The sequence below is a fragment of the Bradysia coprophila genome, unplaced genomic scaffold (genome assembly GCF_014529535.1).
Source record: "Bradysia coprophila strain Holo2 unplaced genomic scaffold, BU_Bcop_v1 contig_232, whole genome shotgun sequence".
NCBI lineage: Eukaryota > Metazoa > Arthropoda > Insecta > Diptera > Sciaridae > Bradysia > Bradysia coprophila.
This window is the reverse complement of record NW_023503493.1, coordinates 16,772,882-16,795,291: the sequence shown is the minus strand read 5'-3', so window position 1 is coordinate 16,795,291 and position 22,410 is coordinate 16,772,882. Positions and strand designations below refer to the sequence as shown.

Genomic DNA, 22,410 nt, shown 5'->3' with positions numbered 1-22,410 from the left:
AGTGAAAAATCAATTTAAAGAATGTCTTGGCCAGAAATATGTCAGTAAGTTTTATAATTCTTTTTTTATCGAAAAGTTTACTGAAATGTATGCCGATTTACAACTACTTGACCGAGACCATTTTAATAGTCACATGCGATTGTTTGAACACAATTGAATTATCATTCGAATGTTCTTAAGTTGAACCGAAAAGACCCACCTGAACTCATTAGTAGCTACGGCACTGTCTTCTGAATATATCTTCCTAGCATAGCAGTTTTCTTTTATGGTAAACGAATCAAAATTAAAAATTTTATTTCGCCATCATCAAACTGAAGATAACTTTTTCTAGTCTGAATAATTTCTCTAATTGCAAGGATGGATAGAATGTAATGAAAGAATGTTCAACGTCCTTTGAGTCGACATATAATTGTAACCTCAAATCAAATGAGATTTTAACTAAATATTTTCTTCCCTAGTTTCATTTCTAGTGCAGATTTCTAGTAAATAATGTATCTCTATTGCACAGATGCAATGTAAAGAAAACTTTCGTATACGGATTTTCATTAAATAAAAAGTTTTGGTTACATTGACTCTGGGAACGCTCTACTATACTCAAAATTAGATTTCAAAAACTTTTGAAAATTATTTCTTTTGAAATGTGTGTGGTGAATAATATATATAGTTGTAATGTTACACTGTCCCAACTAAAGTATTATTAACAATTCGAAAAATTACAAATTGATTAATGAACGTCTTACCCAATAACGACCATTCACCGTTTGTGACGAAACTGCTCAGATCACCGCCGTTCTCGTCTTGCAGCTGTAGATCTAACTGTAAACGAATTAACACTCCACATTATAATCGGGAATTTACTTTTTCTTCCTTTTTTTCTGTATTTTATTTTATTTAATCAAATCACATTATATTATATATTAAACTTTTTCTTATCCCATTCAACAAAACCCTTATTAGAACTTAAATAAACATTTATCAAATACCCACACAATTATACACGAACACGACAAAACAAAAATAAAGTTGTTTTGCAATCACACACCAACACGAGAATAAAAATGGACGGGATACATATATATTGTACCTATTATATACATTTAAGTATGTAGCAATAACAGAAAAAAAATACAAAATGAAAATGTATGAAAGCTTAAATGGAAACGAAAAGGATATAAATGTAAGCGACAGGACCTAGGGGAGTATGTAACGAATATACGAAAAGAAAGAGAGAATCCATTGCCTAATACACAATATATTTTACGTATATATACATAATCTATATATACACACATAACGTTTCAATGCTACGGTACTACGTCGATGAAATGAATTTCGGATGAATTTTAAAATCATTCCGTTTAGCTTTGAGATTCATTCAGCAATGTAGAGTGAATTTCAAAATATAAATTTCGGCTTACTTAACGACTTGACGAAAATGGTTATATTTTATATATAAAGTGGATACCCGTTTAAATATACGTTTCTCTGTGTGGGTTTGTGTTCGAAGGAAAATGTTGGTATATAATGTTGCCTTTCCCATGTGTATATCTATATGAAGTAAAGCGTTCAAGAAACTAAAAGAAAAGTCGTCTTAGTCGTTCATGTCGTACGACGGGTACAACGGGCACATATTGAAGCTGGTGAGCATACACATACACATAATTACTCACACATATATAGAAATATTTATGCAAAAATCATGTTTTATACATATTCATCTACAACCTATAAGCACCATCAAATCATCTCGTGTATATATAGGTGTACTATATACGTACATGGAAAATTTATTGCGAAAGCTTGAATGCGGAGCTTTAAAATATTCATACTCTTGTGGTTGTGTTTTGTATATTTTTCTTTTTTGGTTTTCAAAATTATTCAAAAATGTTTTTATTTTTGAGATAGTGTTAGAGATGGAGAATATGACAAGAGAAGTGTTACGGGAAAAAAAATTGAAATGAAATATAACGCGCAGACAATTTATTTAAAAATATTCGTTACGAAAGTGTGTTAAATTTTTTGGTTAAAAATTCAACATAATATCATCTTCATGAAGCGAGTGGTGTCTTCGGTTTTGTGGCTTCGGAACTTTATTTTTACTTTTTTTTTATTATTCACTTCGTCTTTATTTTCTAACTTTGTTTCGCAAAAGTTTTCAAATTTTCCACCACCAAAGCCTTTGGTGACATAAGTAATTGATATAGATTTTTAAAATTGCGACCAGTTTTCGTTGTTGTTGTTGTTCATTATAAATTTATTTAAAATGAAAATTTAAATTATTCGGATTAACATTCCATAAAAGAATGCAACAAGATACAAGTTATTCTATTGAGCGTATGGAGTGGAAAGTCTTTGTAAATGAGCAAGAAAGAAAAAGTCAATGAAACTTGTTGAAATAAAATGCTTTGAATACAAACACTTAAACACTAACGATGTCGATGTTATAGCATTACAATGTGAAGGAGGAATTTTCTTTTCTGTTCGTTTTTTTCTTCTTCTCTAAATAAGAGCGATGACGAAGGTATACGTTTAAACGAAGAGTGGCGAGCGTATTGATCTATCGACAAGAGTGCAGACAAAGCAACACATCGAAGCGCGAGACATGTTTATTATGTACAATAGGCTAAGCAATAAAAATTTAATTTAATTGATGGTCGTTAAACAATTGAAATTTCAGGACCAATTAACCTTAAAAAACGGCATGCGTATAGCACAGCAACATTACGTATAAATTTTGCTATTAAAACAGAACACTAGCCAGACTTTTCTTTTCTCATTTGTTTTTCCTCTCGTAAGCTAAAAGAGGTGAGGTCTCCCACATCGTTGATTGTTGCCTTATTTGGCATAATGAATGATAAAACCAATGAAGTAAAAGATTTTCTATTTTTCTTAGTTGATACGAAATACACTTGATAATCATGTTGCGGTGATGCTTGTGTATGGTGAAATGTGAGAGTTTGCTCTTTACAATCTTGGTTACGAAAATGAAAGTTTCTGCCGGCGCCGTGTGAAAACGTATGTTAAACATTTTTGGACACACTATGTGTACTCTCATGATAAATTTACTCTAGTGCCTAAAAAGGTAAATCCATCCTCAGTTGCATAAATAACTATTAGTTGACTGTATAAAATAGACTCTGCCGATAGAAAACGAACAAAAAATCTTCGTTCCACTTGAGGTGTGCAGACACCAGCTATAAGCTACCGTAAAAAAATAAGAATTTTCATAAAATTCATACAATTTGACTAAATATTATATATTATATAACCGAAGTACCTAGTATATGTAAAGTTAAAAACGTTATCAGTATTGACAGCGAAAACGTTATGTACTTGAATTGGATTCGAAATAAAATGGAAGAGTAATACGAATAAAACAAGAAAGAAAAAAAAGAAATTGAAAGGGAACACACAAAAACATAAACGTTTCCCCGAACGTAATGGCAAGGAAGTGTGTTTCAGTAAATGCAGAATGCGTTGGCATTCTCGTTAGCAATATATTAACTTTGAAACGATTTTGTCTCTCCCCTGCTTTCTGCGAGACATAAAAAATGATGTGGCATTCTAAAGACGCGCAGTGGAAGCGTGACACTTTGGGGAATTGGGGTGGAAATTGTGGCAGCACAATGTAGATATAGCAAGTGAACGAAAAGTAATAGATTTGTGCGACACCATTCGTGATTTGATTTTGATCACAAAATTAGACATGCTGTGAACATGTTGGAGATGTATGTATGTTCTTTCAGGACACATTGATGGCACATCTATCTTCCAGGGATGATAATATTTTCAGTGAAATTTCATGTGGGAAAATTTAATGGATTTTGGTATTGGTGACCGAAATGTTATCGGTAGTTTAGTCCGTCTAAAGCCGTACAAATTATGAATAGAAAAATATCCGGAAGCAAGTTGCTTTGTTTCTGCTTTTCTGTGCAAAGGGAATGATTGCTTGTACACTTCAACACATGACACACAAACATTTATTTACTCTCTTCACTAAAATGATACAACAACGTAATGTCCTGACGTAAACTCATTAAACTGAAATGTTTTTCATTTAATTTTCTAAAAATGTAATTTCCAAAAAGCTCCTGCCATGCCGCCTGTGTTTTGTTCTGTCGGTTTACTGTTACCACCATCCTTTTACAAATAATAATTTTGTGTTTCGTCAAAATATAAAATTTTTTAATTCTAAATTTGGGTTCGTCTATCTAAACATTACAACAAAACACCGTCCTGATGATGATGATTTAATAAACTAAATTTGATCGGATGTCAACAACGAAACTTTTAAAATGTTATATCAAATGTCTTGTAACACGAATCTATTTTAATGGATAATTTTATGCTAATGTAAGTATAGTCAACGCTAATGAATGTTAGTGTCGCCGCGGTTTTTTGAAATTAAATTTGACATAAAACACGTACATAACAACATGCTCCTGCCTAAGAGGAATTAAGTTAATTGAATGTGAAAATAAGGAAAAATAAATGCTGAGCATCTAGTCTATACCAGCCAATACAACGTTTTTCCGATAGCTGAGCTATAAATAGAACGCAAAGTGGAAGAAAAAGGCAGCTGTTTCGTCTCTTACCTGAAATCCATCATACGTCCAACTACCGAATTTCATTTCACACGTTTGATCATCAAATGGAAACCAGGTAATATCAATTTTACACGTTGATTTAAAAATACCCGGTGGAACATACAAACAGGAGCCGTTACTCCGTACAACAACATTTGTTGGATATGTTCCATCGAACCCTTCATCAGCACTGTTGTACATCAATACATCTGGTTTCCAAATTCTGTGTGGTGGAATTCGGAGATCTTTAACGCCGCCATATTCGGACGTGTTCCATCGTAAATTCATATCGTTCCATTCCTTTTCGATGGGAAAAATGCGATTTAAATGAAGAATGACATGTCAAGCGCGTATAACTTACCAATTTCAACCAAATATTGGTTACAAGCATTTGATTTTTTTCATCCTGCAAAAGAAAGAAAGTCAAATTTTAACAACATTTTTATTACATCCATTTTACTTTGACATTATTTTGAAAAATAAGTTATCTCAAGGTTAGTTATTTCTCAAGCGCCTAGAATTTTTTAGGTTAAACTACAGGGTAGGTAGAAAATATAAAAGTTTCAATATCGATCGCCGCGACCTCCCTCATACAAAATATGGTTTTGACCTGAAATTCAAAGAAAAGAAAATTTTAAGACCACGGCAGCGTAAAATAAATCAGGCAGGCACAAGTGATTTTTGCCAAGTCAAAATAAGGGACCTACGACCAGTTTATGCTGAAAACAAACGAGGCATTCAAAACATGTTTTGGTCCTTGTTTTCATGACGAAATTGTCGCAACTGTTAATTAAAGTTAGAAATTTCTCTATCGAAAATTGCGATTGTTGCATTTGTCAATGAAAACTAGGACCAAAATACGTTTTCAATGTCTCGTTTGTTTTCAGCATTACACTATGAAAATAAACAAAGTGAATTTCACATGGCAGATGCCGACATATAACCACTGCAAACAACGCTCAGCGTCCTCAGAAAATCTGAATCTAGGTGCAGGTATTTAAGTACCCCACAACACAACTTTTGAGCACAACATTACAGCTGACATGACGGAAGTTTTACTTGGCAAAAATGGAATTGAATCAGTTGGCAAAAACTTAGGTCGATAATCAAGGAATTAAATTTAAGTTACAAAGAACACAATGTTGTATTTGCCTAGAACGATAATCTCGTATTTTATCCGTCTCCGCTAAGACTGTTTATCTGTTCTCAGCAGATAATAGTTATTTATCTACCAAGGTAGGTATGAAGGTACTTTTTCGCACTAGATGTCGATTGTCGTGTGCGAAAAAATACCGGCATACCTACCGTGGTAGATACAACATTTTTCGCTATTTCGGGCCATAATCACTGTTGAATATTGAATTGTATCCATTCATCACTGTTCATATGGGACCATTGGTCCATACTGTTATCTGTCTAATGTCATCTCAGTTCGTGAATAAAAAGTCATTCTCTGCTTAGACCAGTAACAAGCACAAGTGTTTCATTTATTCGTCGTAGCTGTTTCTTGATATCATCATAATCACCTTTCCAATGCAAAACATGTCCTACATTTTGTACCAAAATTCTTGTGTATACAGAAATTCATTTGAACTATCAAGAAAGCTGCATTATAATACACATTGCAATGTGATGTAAAGAGACGTGTTGAATGAAATCGAGTAGTCAATGCTTAGTATATACGCTTCAACAATACGTTCGGTATAATTGTGTGACTCTATAGCCGAATCGCTGCTTTGTGTTCAAAAACCTTTTGGTGTCCGGGGTTCGATTTCTGGTCAATGCAAGACTTTTATTTATAAAAATTTAGCCTTCGTTGAAGGTAATAGGTTCTTCAGCGTGCGAAAAAAAAGTTCATATTGCACTGTGTCCGGGAATACAGTGAAATAAATACCTTCAAAAAGACATTAAATGGATGCATGGAAAGGTGGTGATTATGGACCGGAATTGCGAAAAATAGCATATGCTCCTCTGTCCAATACACCTATAACAAAAATATTTGCGTATGGTAACTGTGCTGTTCATTTTACAACACTGCTGACCATTATTTTTCAGCATATCTGTATATTCTACGTAATTGCTGAATGTTGAACCGAATGATAGTTTTATGTACAGCTAAGATGTACTACTGCACTGTTAAGTTACGAAATGTACTTGTCGCGAATTTGTACAGCAGAGCAGTACATGATTTGTGACAGATCCAAAGTACTATTGAGATGTAAAATGTACAATATAGCTGAACGAATGACAGTCTGAATAATTCAAATTGAATGTAAGTCGTGGAAACTTCCATAATATCAAGACTAAAAACTAGATTTTATGTAACGAAGACGCATTATGTGCAACTGAAGTTTTATTAACGCACCAAGTTATACATAAATAACTATTTTCGTAAACAAATTATAGATTTTTTCCAAGCAACGGTTTCGCAGAACAAAATGATCCAAGCACGACCCGACTATTATCATCAACTATAACTATCACCGACTACCGTCATCTATATAGAAACATAACCTATGGTTATTTGTGTACCTGTTTTGGACGATTGATTTTAGGCAATTTCGCGGATTGTAGGCCGAACGAAGTGAGGCTTACAAGCGAAAGCGCCTTAACTCAATGATAACGAATTTACAGAATTCTTGGAAATCTATTCTTCTTCTTTTGTTCTAAAAATAGATGATACCAGCAACCAGCCGTATGTGTAGAGTTAAATCAACCGTCCCAAACAGGTGCACATGTAAGTTTTCATGCAGAGGGCCGGAAACCCAAGAAAATTCGAAAAATTGCCCTCATTTTCGGCCCCGAAGCATGAAAAATATTGTTTTGTGCTACTACTGACATTTTCTTTCTTAGTAATATTGAGGCTATACTCTTATGGACGACAATAAATTATTTTAGTGTTACTTCTCGCTCAGTGATTTGTGTCCACCACTAAAAACGTCGAAAATTATGCCTACGAAAGTCCTGTTTGCTTGTTGATCAATAGGTAACGTCAGATTTTTCGTCCATAAATGCCGAACCATAACGCTAACCCTAAATCCTGACAATAAAGGCAAATGTCAAACGATAAAGGCAAATGCAAAAATAATTAAATTTCGACTAGACGGATTCTGATCAAACAAAATGCCAGTGTGTAGCGCGTGATCTCAGGACTCCGGAAAACTAATTAGTTTGTGAAGCCCACACAAAATGAATATCAGGTCCCACGTCAAATCATGCCTAGTGTATTTTACGCTGCCGTGGTAAAATGCTTGGCGAGGTAAAATTCGAGAACACTGTTCTAACTGCACTGATCGCCTCTTACCTCTTTGGCGTTCTTTAAGACGCTTCAGCGCGAAGCAATTGCAAGTAAATATAATCGCTGTCGCAAGATTTAAGCCGAGCCTCCTTAAAACATAACGTCGTCGTCTGTGTAATTTCTTGTATTAGACCTGCTGGTACGATTTTGCGCTCTACGGGATCAACTTTGTAAGTGGAATAGTAGATTATGCATACATAAATGAGAGGGGAACAATAGAGGCTTGCCAAGCGAAGCATATGCAAAAAAGACAATAAATGTCTTTTTCGCAACAAGTGACGAAAAGTAGGACTTTCCGTTGCCTTTATTGCGAAAAATGTTGTATACAACTCTATGATAAATGCTTTTTTAGGCATACGATGTGAATTGTCACTTTGTTGTATAAATACCTATTTTAAACTCCTTAGTTAAACAATATTGCCGTCACAATAAGGCACATACAAAATAAATGTTTTATTGTCCGAAAATTTAAATCTTCATAAACTTTATCCACGGATTGGAAATCCACCATTATGTAGGATGTAGCTAAGGCTATATCACCTGCTATCGACAACGACGACAACAAATGACAACAAGAGATTTCAATCTGTTGTCATATTAATAATAGATTCGATAATTGTCTTAATAGCCTGTCGTTTGTTAAAGGTTAAAAAATGTAAGTGATCTGGTGAAAAGTGCAAACACAAATACTGCTCCATCTGCTCATGTTATCACTCTTTTGTGATGAAATTTCTGAATGAAAAATTGATTTTTACTTCTTTAGCTGGCGCAACCGCTCCACCTCCAGCCAAATAAATTAGTTGGTAGAATTTCAAAAATAGAATTTCACCAACTTAAAAAACAAACCCCATGTTTGAATTATTTGAAATGAATTGCCATTCCAAAATTGCGTTGTTTCCATGAAAATGTATATAAGCAGCACTTCCATTCTGTGTGTGTTAACTTCAGAATGCGAGGAAATTCCATTTGAGTTTTAGTTTCATTTATTAACATTTGCAACATATGAATTTACAGATGAGAGTATGGCAGCTATGGGTAGCTACGTTTCAACTATAGTTGATATTCTTGGGGATAATATTTCGTTTTCTGTGCATGGTAAATAATTCGCAATGGTTTTAGCTCAGCAAATTGTATATTATACTATGCAAAGATGAAAACTTATTTCATTTGAATTATTCATTTTTTGTTTGTTTTACTATTAGTTGAGCGAAACATTATTTTAAAATAAATTCTTTCGTACCGTTTTACAACAGTCACGATCAGCCAACAAAATTAAATTTACTCGTGTACCTAGCAGATCTTGGACTGGGCAGTACCCAGCCCACTCAAGCCTGGAGTACGGGAATGTACAAGCTTTACGAAACGTCCATCAATTACTCATTCTTCAGAATTGTATATCAGTAAAAATAGTCTCCAGCCAGGTAAATAACGCTCTTCTCGGATGAGAAATAAAGTTCTTTGTGGCATAAAGCAAGTTCTTATATGCCCGTAAAAAGACCTTCCGCAGGCTGTAATCGTTGTTTTTTTTAGTTTTTCCGAGTTTTTCTTTATTGTCAAATCAAAGTTCGAAAACTGTCTATTTGATCTGTTGTCGACAATACGAAATGGATGGTGCATCGTGTTGAGATAAATGGGACAATTACATTGTGAAAATTAGCATATGGAATCGTAGATATATTGAATACGAACACTGAGAGTAAAAGATCGCTCAAACTTCGACTAACGATTTGAAATTCAATCAATACAGTCATTTTAGGTCGTCCGAAAATCTTTTATTCATGCAGTAACTCTTACGGCGACAATTTAATGCATTATTTGGATACGAAGTAATTTAATTTCACAATTTCGACGATCTAGACCGAAAGAATACAAAACCCGTTGACACTATTTCAGTTAAATAATGTCGTTAGAAATTCGAACATTCGATTGTTTTCGACGGGGTATATAAACGTATAGATATTGTATATAACCGCTTTTAATTTGTTCATTATATTGTTGCACATGCAGTCTAATACATAATACTCGATCATTTATTTATAACATAATTGATGCTTTTATAACAATTATAGAATGAAAATTTCTTCAAAACCTTTATTATCCAGGAACGTGCCCATAATACAACCAGCATTGTGTCGTTGTAAAGCAATGCTGAATCTTTGGATGATGAAGTTTTTCGATCTTGGATCTCCAGATAATTCTTCCAATTTCTAATACTATATTTTGTAACAACTAATGGAAAATTGAATTTTTGACACTAGTCTCGGGTCCGCCTCGTTAGGACAAGCTTACGACGTGTACCGAAAAATTCAGCTTTCATCACGAGTCACAAACGACGATTTTTGCGCTTGAAAACTGAATTGAGACGAAATCACGACAAAATTAATAAAGAAATGGTGTTGAGGAATTTCGCGCCACGTCATTCACAATAACCCACAAGTGACATTTTCCTTATGCAAAATGTGTCATATTGTCAATTATTGTGAATTACGCGGCGCGAAATTCCTAACAGCCGTACAGATATTTCAACAACAAAGCATGCACATGAAGTCGCACTTTTTTGGTCCTATGTATGAAATAGTACATTAGTACATTAGCACATCCAATTTTCTCCTTGCTGATAAATTTAGCCTGTTTTTAGGCATTGTATTGTAACAGGTATAACTCAAAATAATTTAAATTTATTTCTGGTAATGTTTCTATTTCTGCTTCCGTTATGGAAATACCTTTCCAATGAGCTATCTCAAGACAAGTTTTGGCGAAACTTGATGACTCACAAAAACTCGGCCAGCAAACTTTTTCAATTTTTTTCTTTTTCATATGTTAGAGTGGACCTCATAGAAAGATAAAATGCTGTTCCTTTCCAATCTTTTGTCGGACGTGGTCCGACTTTCATACAAAATATTTTTATTTTTTTAAATATAGTTTGTTCTGGAGGTGTAACGGGCGGAAAGCGCTAAAGATCCGCCAGCCTTTTTGCTAAACTTTTTCATTTTATATTTTTTTTGTAATTTTCAAAACTCTGGCCTGGCGGAACGTTTGCAGTTTTCCGCCCATACAAAACAAATATTTTGGAAAGGGAAGGTTGAAAAAAATGTACAACCTGGTCGTGGTGGTTTTTAGAATGGGAAAAAATCGGCTACTCGAAAATTTTCATTTTTTCTGGAGGGGTCCATTTCCGATCCCACAAAATCGACCACCCCTAATAGCGGAGTATAGCAAAAAAAAACTATCCGAACATATATACACAGGTCTGTATATTCGATGTGTTGAAAGCAAATGGGCTAATAACAATATGACCTAAATTTAGAATTTAGATGAACATTCTGTACAAAGCAAAGGGACAAATTTCAACATCGTACCACAACGTTACAATGTGTAAATGTCCTTGGGTGAAATACAATTTTTTTCCATTAAGATTCTTTCGGTTTAAATTAAAGAAAATTGTAGCTCACTTTTCACTTAATTTTTTATTTTATTTTTCTTTGTATTCTTCGTCAGTGGATTATTAGCCAGAGTGGATGGAAATGACAATTTTTTTAGTTTATCCAAAATGAGAAAACTTCTACATTTTAAGAAAATGCGAAACATTTTTGTTACAATATTTCAACACGTCAAAACCAAAATTTGGAAACACGGAAGCGAGTGAATACAGTTTGGCTGCTGGCACAGCTCTTCTCCTAGCATAAACACTGAATTGACACATGTCAAATTTGGAGGTTTTATTTATAAGAGCTACCGCTTAGGATTGTTTGTATTGCATGTTTTAACTCATACAACGAAAATAAGTCATCTATCCTCACAAAAGAAACGCATGTGATTGCATCAGCCTCCGAAAATTGAATCCGAATATTTTATATGTTCACGCTAGCAGCAGTGCTGTGCTGCTGGTTGAAAATTCGAAAATCGTTTTAAGATTGGTTTGTTTGTGGAATGAATTGAATTGAACGTTCCTATAGAAATATTTCTGAAATTCACGACGATAACCATGCTTGTGATTTTCAATGGATTTCTATTGATCCATCAGTAACAAATGAACATTTTAGTGTAATATACACGGAATATTGAAACTGGGCGCTGGAGCTATTTATGTCGAATTTAACCTCATCTGAATGTAGTTGGCAACGTATTCACTAAAAATACAAATTAAATCTACAAATCGAAAACGCTACAATTTACTTACGACATCAATTATTTGCATTAGTGTTAGGCCGAAGCTAAGTTGCAATGGATCAGATTCGTTAACGACAGGCCTCTCTAGTGTATTATATGGATCCAATAAATCCTGCAGCAGTCGCTTTTCATGGTGTCCTGCTATGCAAACTGTAAAATAGAATACAAAAAATTTTAAATTAGTTTTCCCATTATTAGACAAGAAGTATGGATGTGTGAATTGAACCAATTTCGCTGTTTAGTTAAATTCGACACATTAGGAGGTTATGCTGATACATATCAATTCTATTGATGACACACCACTTTCGGTCATACATTCATAAAATCTTTTGATTACTGTCGCTATGAATCATCTTGTAATCAGAAAGTTGTGTGCGCAATATGTAGAGTGTACGTAAGGATACGACATTATAAATATATTCTTGTAACAAAAGGAGCCCTTTCTTTGAATCGTATCAAAAACTTCACGTTTTGGTTGATACGAAGTTACTCTTTTGTGTTAGTCTGCACACCGAAAAGCTCACATTTGTAGCATCTGAGAGTGTTCAAATCAATCACTGGTATTGACGTGGCGTTTCAAACACCATATTTTAATGTCAAAACTATCTTATGCTAACAACTTCAAATAGAAAAGGTCAGCAGTCTGCATTATACAAATTTTGGTAGTACATACCATATTGTAATTTCTCGCAAAACATGAATCGATAAGCCAGAGTGAATCTATCAAAGTAGCAATGTTTTTCGCTCCCTCCGGAGATTGTTACAAAATTTAAATTATATTTTGGGTTTTCTCGGCGGTATAGATATGAGGTCATCTTAGTGTATTTGTAAGTAAGAAAATATTATACGTGACGTATGTGAAGTCGTAAATTTCTGTTAATTGTTATCTAGTTGTTCTATTTATATTTTCCATCAAAATAAGCCAACCATATTTCTACAAAAAGATGAATAATTTGTAACATTCTGCAGACATTTGATACGTCTGAAGAAAATTGTATTATTGAGAAATCGATACTATCTATAAATGGCAACAATTTTTTTGATATAAAAATAAGTAAGTACTTTACCATAGGCACACAACATATCGAATACATTTCATCCCCAATTTTATGTTTTTTTCTTCGTCTTCGTCGTCTTCCTCTGGTATCGAAACAAACATCTCTTATACAAGAAATCAAGAAAAAGTTTTTTTATGTTTTCAAGTTTTCGAGTCAAACATGTGACATGTGTAGTATGATATGTATTTATCGCTTGTATAACGATAAATATAATGTGTACAGTACAACGAAATCTTCTCGTTAATAGAGAAAATCGTTTTAAAATTATGTTCTTTTAAATGGCTCAGAAGCAGTCTCACGAAGTTATTAAGTTGAAAAATGGTCCATTGTCGAACGAAAAAAAATTATCAATCGGTGACACTTCAAATTTTATAGTCGAACAAGTACAGCATCGTAAAATGACTGTCTGTTATAATTGTCTTTAAAAACGCTTTTCCAACGGTGAAATGTTATGTTAAGGCTGAGTCTTAACAGCCATCGTTCATAAAAGATTTCCAGTTTTTATAGTTCAGAATTAATCTCTCAACATACACATTTAAACCTTACAAGAGTGATACTATTGTTATATACCTTTGTGCGCCTCTAGTGGCGACATCTACGTATTTCTATAGCTGAATATACGGTTCAACATTCAACCAGTCCCTTTTCTATCAATTTCAGATATTATTTTATCTAGTGTTTCAATACTTGTGTTTATGACGCTAATTGAATATTTAATTAATTCTAAGAGATGGTCGTGTCCACGGACTATATGAAACTTTTTGGTTTTTTCATAAAGTCATTATACATGTCCGAGGATCGGTACATCCGCACCACAATGAGCAATAGAGCAGAATTGTTTTTATAAATTAATGTGAACGACGAACGAAATTAGAAATAATTGAATTCTTGCAATAAAAAAACAGCAATTTAATTCATACAACGAACTACACTCGCAGTTAATGTCTTAACTGTACACATAAATCGTATAAATAATTCAACTAATTTCATTTCATTAGAACCAATAATTCTATAGTACGATTGTAACTACACAGGTGTGATTTTTTGAAATGGACATTGTAACTAGTTGACCGAATAACCTAACAAGCCCTACAAGCGAGGTCTGTTATTACAAAAATGAAAAGTAGAATGTGTTGCATTTAAAATGAATTTACATGCTTTTTTCCCTAGGGAAATTTGGTTTAAGTTTCAAAATAGTTAATTGTTATTTAAATCACAAGAGGCGAAAACGTTTTTTTTTTTTAAATTCGAAGTGTATGTGTGACCTGAGAGGGTATTGTAACATGAGAATGCGTGTCTGTGAACCGATGTTTACAGATTTTTTACAGATACAGATTTTGAGAAATTGGGAATAACACTTCGGATCGAATAGACTTTTCAAGCCAGAGACGGAGAATTCTTTTGGAACGGTCCAGTTACCAAGTTTGGATGGTGAGAATTGTTTCTCGTACTGAAGGACTTAGAGAAAATTGAAAAATCATTACGTTGATAAAACAAAATTGATTTAAAATGAGAAGTTGGACCCAGACGACAGAGGTAAGACGATTTGTTACTTTAAGTTGTATTTTAGACAAATTATGAAAAAGACAATTCGTCTTTTTGAAGCATTTGTTTAGTTCCAACACATACTTTTAAGTCGGGAGTGCAAATGCATGGAACGGAGTATGCTTGGAATAACACTCAGAGACAGAATGACGAATCAATGGATTCGACAACAAACCAGGGTCGTTGATGTCATGGAAAGAATAGCATCTCTGAAATGGAGCTGGGCGGGACATATTGCAAGAAGGACAGACGAACGTTGGACCAAAAAGATCATGAACTGGCGACCATATAAAAGACGAGCTATAGGTAGACCACCAGAGAGATGGACAAACGGAATTAAGAATATTGCAGGTGCGGGCTGGCAGCAAATGGCAATGGATCGTACGAAATGGAAGGAAGTTGGAGAGGCCTACATCCAGCAGTGGATAGAAACAGGCTGAAAAAGAAGAAGTGCAAATGTAGAACCTTTTACAAACAACTACCTTATACTGGTTTAATCAATAATTCTGTTACTTCAGTTCTTTACAATATTTTCTGTCGTGAGAAAAAAATATATTTTACTTCACTTGTTTGGAACGAATAGAATAAGTGGACCGAGCAGAACGGGTGGTGTTAGTAGAACGTTTGATCCTAGTACAATATGTGGTCCTGGTAGAATGTGTGTAACAAAACCTTTTACTTCATTTGTTTGTAAAAGGTTAAAGATCTTTCAGTTACAAATCCAATTATTTGGACTTATCTTCAACATGATTTTTATCATAACTCAAGTGAAGTTAAAGCGACAATAAGCACATTGTCACATGTATAAGGCTACTAAGAAATTTGAACGAAAACTTCCTTGTTACAAATGGTCTTCGCTTAAATGTATCAGCCACACACGCTATTAATTTAATAATTTATTTATTTGAAAACGGCTACATGCGTTTCTTAATAATCATTACTGCACTTTAGTATGCGGGCGTGACGCAACGTTTTCTTCACTATAAAAAACGTAAACAAAATTTTATATAAGGCAAGCGGAGGTATAGCTGACCGTGCAGGTGTACCTGACCAGCTACATTATTTATCAGTTTTGGAAAATAATTACAAATGAAAATACGCAAATTAACGTTATAATTAATCTTTAGAGCCTAAAGATTAATTTTTTCATGAAAATAATTCGATTATTATGTTTACTTATTTGATAAAACCATAAAATGAAACCAGTGCACCATCTCAGTACAAAGTTGCACATTTCTTAAGAAAATCGTAAGATCGGTGTGGTCTAATTTAAGGTTTTTATTGACAAAAGAATTATTAATGGACAAAGTTTTGGTGTTTTTAGGTAGTAAATAGTTCGACAATTAATATTATTAACATAAATAGCGTCTAAAAGTTAATATTTGATTAATTACATGGTGGTCAAAACATTGCATCAAAAATATGCCATGTTTGTGTAGTTGACCGCACCAAATTCCGTACATTTTTCTTCATGTGACAAATTCACCTTCCATGTGCATTGTTGTGTACAAAATGATGTGATTAAAATTCGTTGATATTTTGTGTTTTTATGCGTTTTATCATTGAAATTGGTTAATATCAATGAATTAAGAGTGAAAATGTGTCGAATAATGCGAAATTATTGCGAAAAATGTGAAAAATGTTTTATTTTTATAGCGGTCAACTACTGCAACAAGACTGGTCAGGTATAAAAACATCCGTTTTTTAGTGGTCAGCTACTGCATCAAAAACAGTGCTTCAGTAAAATCAGTTTTTTACAATAAAAATTAATTAATTGTAAATATTTCTGATATTCTACGGAATGGGAACAGATCAAATTAAATTCTGACGAAGGAAAAACTTAGCTTCATCGAAATCATCCTGAGATACTGATGACCAAAGTTGAAAAATTGCTTAGACGGTCAGCTACTACCTCGCTTACCTTAGTTAAGAACATATTTGTTCTTGGCCAAATTACCCACTATGTTGTTCATAATTCAAGCATACAATCAGTTCAACTATCTATCTCACGTCAAAATAGGCTAAGATTTAGCCGAGATATTAATTTTAGTTGTAAAGAATCGAAATTTGTCTGGAAAAACGCAAAAATTTCATACTTTTTGGTAACTCGATTCTATGTTCATTAAGCTACATCAAACGGGGTGAACCTTCTTGAAGAATTCAAGTTAGTTCTTATGGAAAAGTGAGATTCAGGGATTCAGTTACTATATATTTCGTGATGATTATTAAAATGAAAATGATTATTAGTAGAGGAGATTTGGATTATTTGGATCACATGGTCCAATGGTGGTTAAATGTACTTTCCCTAACTATACTAGTGTTAAAATATCAAGACTTTGTCGCGTATTTCCACCGTCGTTTAGGAAAAGTGTTGCTCCTAAAAGGATTCGTTGCGGCTAAAAAATTGCAACCGAACAGCCTAGTTTAATGTTTTAAATGAGCATGTATGTGTTAACATGTGATCAGAGTGTCAATGAACATGAACGTTGTGTGCAACGATTTAAATTTACTTTGGTCTAGTGGTTAGAACAGAGACGAATTCGATCGCCAAATGAGCTGTTTAACTTTTTATTTTCAAAGTTATTTTCAAATAATGCGAGGTTATAGAATTACAGGTTAACAAATTACGAAATAATCTCAATATTGAGAATCGAACAATGGTCCCAACTGATATCAGTAAAAATAACCTGAAGGGGAAATGGCGACGCGAGTCCTTGAGTACATACAAACAGATTTTGGTGGTAAAATTTTCTTTTTTTATGCAGAATGTGCCATCATACAATTTGTAAGAGAAGACACTAGGACTTGCGTCACCTTTACCCTTTTAGGGTTTGTTATCTGATATTTTATTCATCAAAAGACGATTTTCTTTACAATTCAATTGCACACTTTCATCACGTACATTTAGTTACTTTTTTGTTCTGCGATAAGCAACACGTTAAATTGGTTGACTTACGAATGCATCACATTGAAGTTCATACATTTATTAATCAGATAATTTCACAATGAAAACAAAGACGATAGAATTTTGTTAATTGAAACAACTCTCGTAAATGCAGTTTTAACAGCGAAACTTTGGCTAACGATGTGGACGCAAAGACAAATTTTTGAGTTACTGGAACAGATTTGTACTTTCACTGTTCGAGATCGAGAGACATTTGTGTTTGTCAATGAGAAGTTGAAACAATTTATCAAGCTAACAAAATTGTTTATTTGGATCGTTGCAGCTCTGGTTACTTTCGAAATAACCGCACCACTTGTGGGCGAGAAAATTTTTTTTCTTCCTGTAGTACCAAAACCGTCACATTCACTCACCAAATTTAGTACCGAAAGAGCAACATTCTCCCCTACTATTTTCTCTCAATTTTCATTCCCGCTTATGTCATTTTCGATCCTATCTTTATTCTTTCCCAAATGTGTATGTTCCCAAGTTGTTGTATGTACGCGAATGTAATGTTTTTAGTGTTTTGTGACAATGCATTCATAAGGATTGCTTTCAGCATTCATACGGACTGCTTTCGGCATTCATTCGGATGTCTTTCGGCATTCCTACAGATTGCTTATTTTTCGACATTTGTGAGAATACATGCACACGGAACGGACTTCTTTAGGCATTCATACGGATTACTTTCGGCATTAATATGGAATGCTTTTGCACCGGTATGTTGTTCAGTTTTGTTGTTATGTTTTGTTCGGAATGTGACTTTGGTACTCCAGGAAGAAAAATAGTATACAAACCACGGATCAAAAAGGTGTGTTTTAGACCACGGTGGTGAAAACGTCCTTAGTCTCCGCTCCGCTTCGCGTCGCTCCATCCCTGGACGTTTTCACCACCTGGGTCTAAAACACACCTTTTTGATCCTTGGTATGTAACATACTATTTTTTTCATCCAGGAGTACCAAAAACGTCACATTCACTCACCAATGGGACCAAATTTAGTACCAAAAGAGCAACATTCTCCCTTACTCTTTTCTCTCAATTTTCATTCCCGCTTATGTCATTTTCGACCCTATGTTTTGATCCTTGGTATATGTTACAATGTAACATACTATTTTAAAATTTCGTTGCCTTTCAATTGGCGGAAAAATGATTACAATTATTTGTTGGCGAATGCATATATTTGCAATGCAATCATTCTCTCATGTTTTTGTGTTTTAAATACGATTCTATTATGGTACATAATGTTCAATTGCTCTCTGAGATACCAAGTTCTGGGAATACACATCACAAAGATGGGTAGCAGATTGGGCGAAGAGTCAAAAGGAATCTTAGACAAATAAAATGTTTGTCGTGATGACTTATCGACTTTAATTAAGGATTGTCTACTCACAAGAAAGTATGTATACGACAAGCGTACATCAGTATTCGTTACATACCCTTTTGATCAAATTGGTATTTGAACTTGAATCAGCATATCACCGACTACGATTGAAATTTAGACGGGACCTAAAATGCATCTTAAAATGCCTTCTTTCTCACCACTTAGACGTAGGGCGGATGTACCGATCTTCGGACGATTGGTTGCTTTGTCAACTTTGTTGATTTTTATCATTAATAATTCTTTGTAATAATATGTAGCTCCTGGTTTCAAATGACAAATTTAGAAGTGTAAATTGAATATTTCATAATAATAATAATTAAATCTGAGAGATGGTAGTGTTTACCAATTCTCTGGCTATTTGAAACTTTTTTTTTTCATATAGTATGCATGTCCGAGAATCGATACATCCACCCTAATGAGCAATTGAGCAGAATTTTTTTATAAATGAATGTCAACTTCGAACGAAATTGGAAATAATTAGAAACAATAAAAAAGCGGCAATTTAATTCATACAACGAGCCACACTTCGCAGTGAATACCTTAAACTACATTAATTGCATAAATAATTCACCTAATTTCATTTCAATAAAACCAATATTTCTATTGTACGATTGTAACTACACATGTGTTGCTTTTCGAAATGGACATAGTAACTAATGGACTGAATAACCTAACAAGCCTTACAATCGAGGTGTGTTATTACGAAAATCAAGCCCGCAGGTTAGTAAGCGGGCGTGACGCAAGTCCACTACCAAATATGTTTTACGAAAAAAATGTTGAGGATGGCGGAGCATATTTACAACAACTTATTGAATTCTCCCCCTTAACTCCAACGACCCTCAAACTTAGATATTTAGGCATCTAGGCATCCATACGAATTCAACGAGCTATCACACGTTACTGCAGCTTCAAAATTGGCCGAGATATTGCACTTCGAAATATTGATGTTTGTATGAAAATAAGCAAAATTTCGTATTTTCAGATAACTCAATTTTTTTTAATTTATTTTGATTCGTTGACTTATTTTAAGATTTTAAGATAAAAATTGTTCGACGACATTTGAAAAAAACGCAGTTTTTCATTTTTAAAATTGAAATCAAAACTCACAACACTATCTTCTTTAAAAAAAACGTATTTGTATTTGCTTAAATGTATTTGTGTTAGCAGCTCACTGCCTTCTGACTGCCTGTTTGACAGCATTTACGAAAATGTCGTTGACTGAAATTTTGGTAGTAGGTCAATAGCGTTCCCTAGATCAAAATAAGATTGTAAAAAATGACATTTGCAAGCGTTTTTGGGAGCTAGGACTCCCGGAAGTTTCCATACAATGCCATATAACAGCGTGTTTTGTGTGTGAGTGTGTGTGTGTGTGTCAGAAGTAATTTTTTTTCAGCTAGTAATTTTGAATTATGTTTGGTAAATGTTGGAAAAAGTGTTTTGATGGATTTGGGTTATTTTCGTCATGAGTGATATGTTCCAAGGTGGATTCCTAAATTTTGGGATGAGAGATGATTCCTCTCGGCAATTCCTAACTTCCATCGGATTTTTCGATGGATTTGGGTTATTTTTGATATAGGTGAGGTGTTTGGAGGTTGGTTCCTAAATTTTGGGATGAGAGATGATTCCACTGGCACTCCCTAACTTCCATCGGAATTTTCGATATAAGTGAGGTGTTCAAAGGTTGGTTCCTAAATTTCGGGATGAGAGATCATTCCTCCGGCACTTCCTAACTTAGATCGGATTTTTCGATGGATTTGGCTTATTTTCGATATAAATGAGGTGTCACTTTGTGACGCAAAAGTTTTTTGATAAATTTTTTCTTCTAGAATTTTTTTGGCCTCATTTTTGCTTTGACAATTTTTTCGTACAAGCGTAATCCGTTTTGGAAGTATGCCCAGGGACTTGCGTCACGTTTACTCTTTGAGTGTTTTTGACAGATTAAAAGTATAAAATAAATATACCGAAGACAATTCAATCAATTATTATAATGCTTGAGTGGTTTGAAAAAACTTAAAAGATTTGACAACATCAATAATCTTCAGCAGCTCTTCCTTGGCAAAGTAAATTCAGCGCTCCCACGCATAATTCCTAATTGAGGAATTTACGAGGTTTTTGAGCAAAAATAATGAGAAAATAAGGAATTATGAAGTTCAGATTAAGGAGAAAATTTTTCGAGAAAGTTTTCGAACCAAATTTTTCTAAATAGATGAAAAATGTTAACTTTAATGATATACAAAAATTTTAAAATAGTATCGCACCTATGGTGCGATTCATTCGGACGTTACAAATTTCGTAATGCCTAAAGTACATCCGATCCACATTAATTGATAAATTAATGGTAGCCTAATATGGGAGCATTTATCGGGAGTATGTAGCGTCAAAAACGTCTGTCATCAGATCATGGTGTTTCTTGACTGTGTGGAGGCTATAGGATAAATATACATTCCAGGATAACTTAAAGGGGAAACCATCCTTTGATGCCGAAATGCGATGTTTTTTACTGAAAATGTGGGTTTGTGTGGTAAAGTAGCATAATCCGAGAAAGCTCAATTGTTCACGAAAACTTTCTCAGTTCGCTGTTTGAGTTTCTTCGGAGACTACTTCGCAATTGCAACACAAATCTGTATTTTTATAAAGTTCACTTTCAGTGTACTCTTTTTAGAGTATCCACTTATGCTTGAAGTGCGTTGGTAATGTGCATATTTTGGCACCAAATGATGGTTCTGCATGTTTTTTTTTTCTCAAATGGCTGGAGTTTACATAGGGACGATTATGCTCAAGGCGTCGATTCTTGTGTATTAAAGAATTCGTAACTTGACAGTTGTGACCTTAGGACCAGGCTATGCCCGCTTACATCTGTGCGATATATTCGACCATAACCTGGCCTTAAGGTGTCAATACAGAAATTAAATAAAAATGACATTGTATTGTAAACAAAGGGTTCAGTACCGCTACAAACCATCGACAAAAATAATAAACTTACACTAAAATTTCTAGGTGTCTTGGCTATTATGGCTATTATGAAAATTGAACGAAAACTTCCTTGTTACACTCTGTCCCACCTACTTTCATTGGAATACTATTTCCATCTTTTAGCGCAATATTTCCTTCTATTGACGTACCATTTTCTGCTATTGGTAACCAATAGCAAATAGCACCTATTAACGAGCCTATTAAAGTATTTGCTCGCATAGTTTCCCCCTAGATTTCCATAGTAGTGTACATAGTGTACTACGTCGTTTTAGAAGTGTCTCCGCCACACAAACTATTGATTTTACAATTTATTTACTGGAAAACAGCTGCATGCGTTTCTTATAATTTAGAATCATTACCGCACTTTAGTAAGCGGGCGTGACGCAAGTTCTATACCACAAACAAAGCAACAAGATTTTTGAGAGTTAAGAATACATTTACAGTTACAGTACATAACC

General features: G+C 34.0%; 1 protein-coding gene and 1 long non-coding RNA gene across 7 annotated transcripts in view; one reads left to right on the top strand and one right to left on the bottom strand.

Annotated features, from left to right (window-relative positions):
* LOC119077027 (neuronal acetylcholine receptor subunit alpha-7-like) overlaps positions 1 to 22,410 on the bottom strand; it is a 52,903-nt gene that overhangs the window by 19,297 nt on the left and 11,196 nt on the right. For all 6 annotated transcript variants that reach the window (XR_005087733.1, XM_037184142.1, XM_037184141.1 and 3 more), the window contains exons 3-6: positions 12,065 to 12,204; positions 4,948 to 4,992; positions 4,596 to 4,886; positions 741 to 816 (exon numbers count right to left, since the gene is read on the bottom strand). Coding sequence is in view for 5 of the 6 variants with exons in the window: in XM_037184142.1 (XP_037040037.1) it covers positions 741 to 816; positions 4,596 to 4,886; positions 4,948 to 4,992; positions 12,065 to 12,204 (552 nt within the window). In the remaining variant the exon portion in view is untranslated. The remainder of the gene's footprint in view (positions 1 to 740; positions 817 to 4,595; positions 4,887 to 4,947; positions 4,993 to 12,064; positions 12,205 to 22,410) is intronic.
* On the top strand, positions 1,507 to 21,872 carry LOC119077029. The gene is made up of 3 exons (XR_005087734.1): positions 1,507 to 1,517; positions 2,804 to 2,810; positions 21,819 to 21,872. It is a non-coding gene; the product is annotated as an uncharacterized LOC119077029 (long non-coding RNA).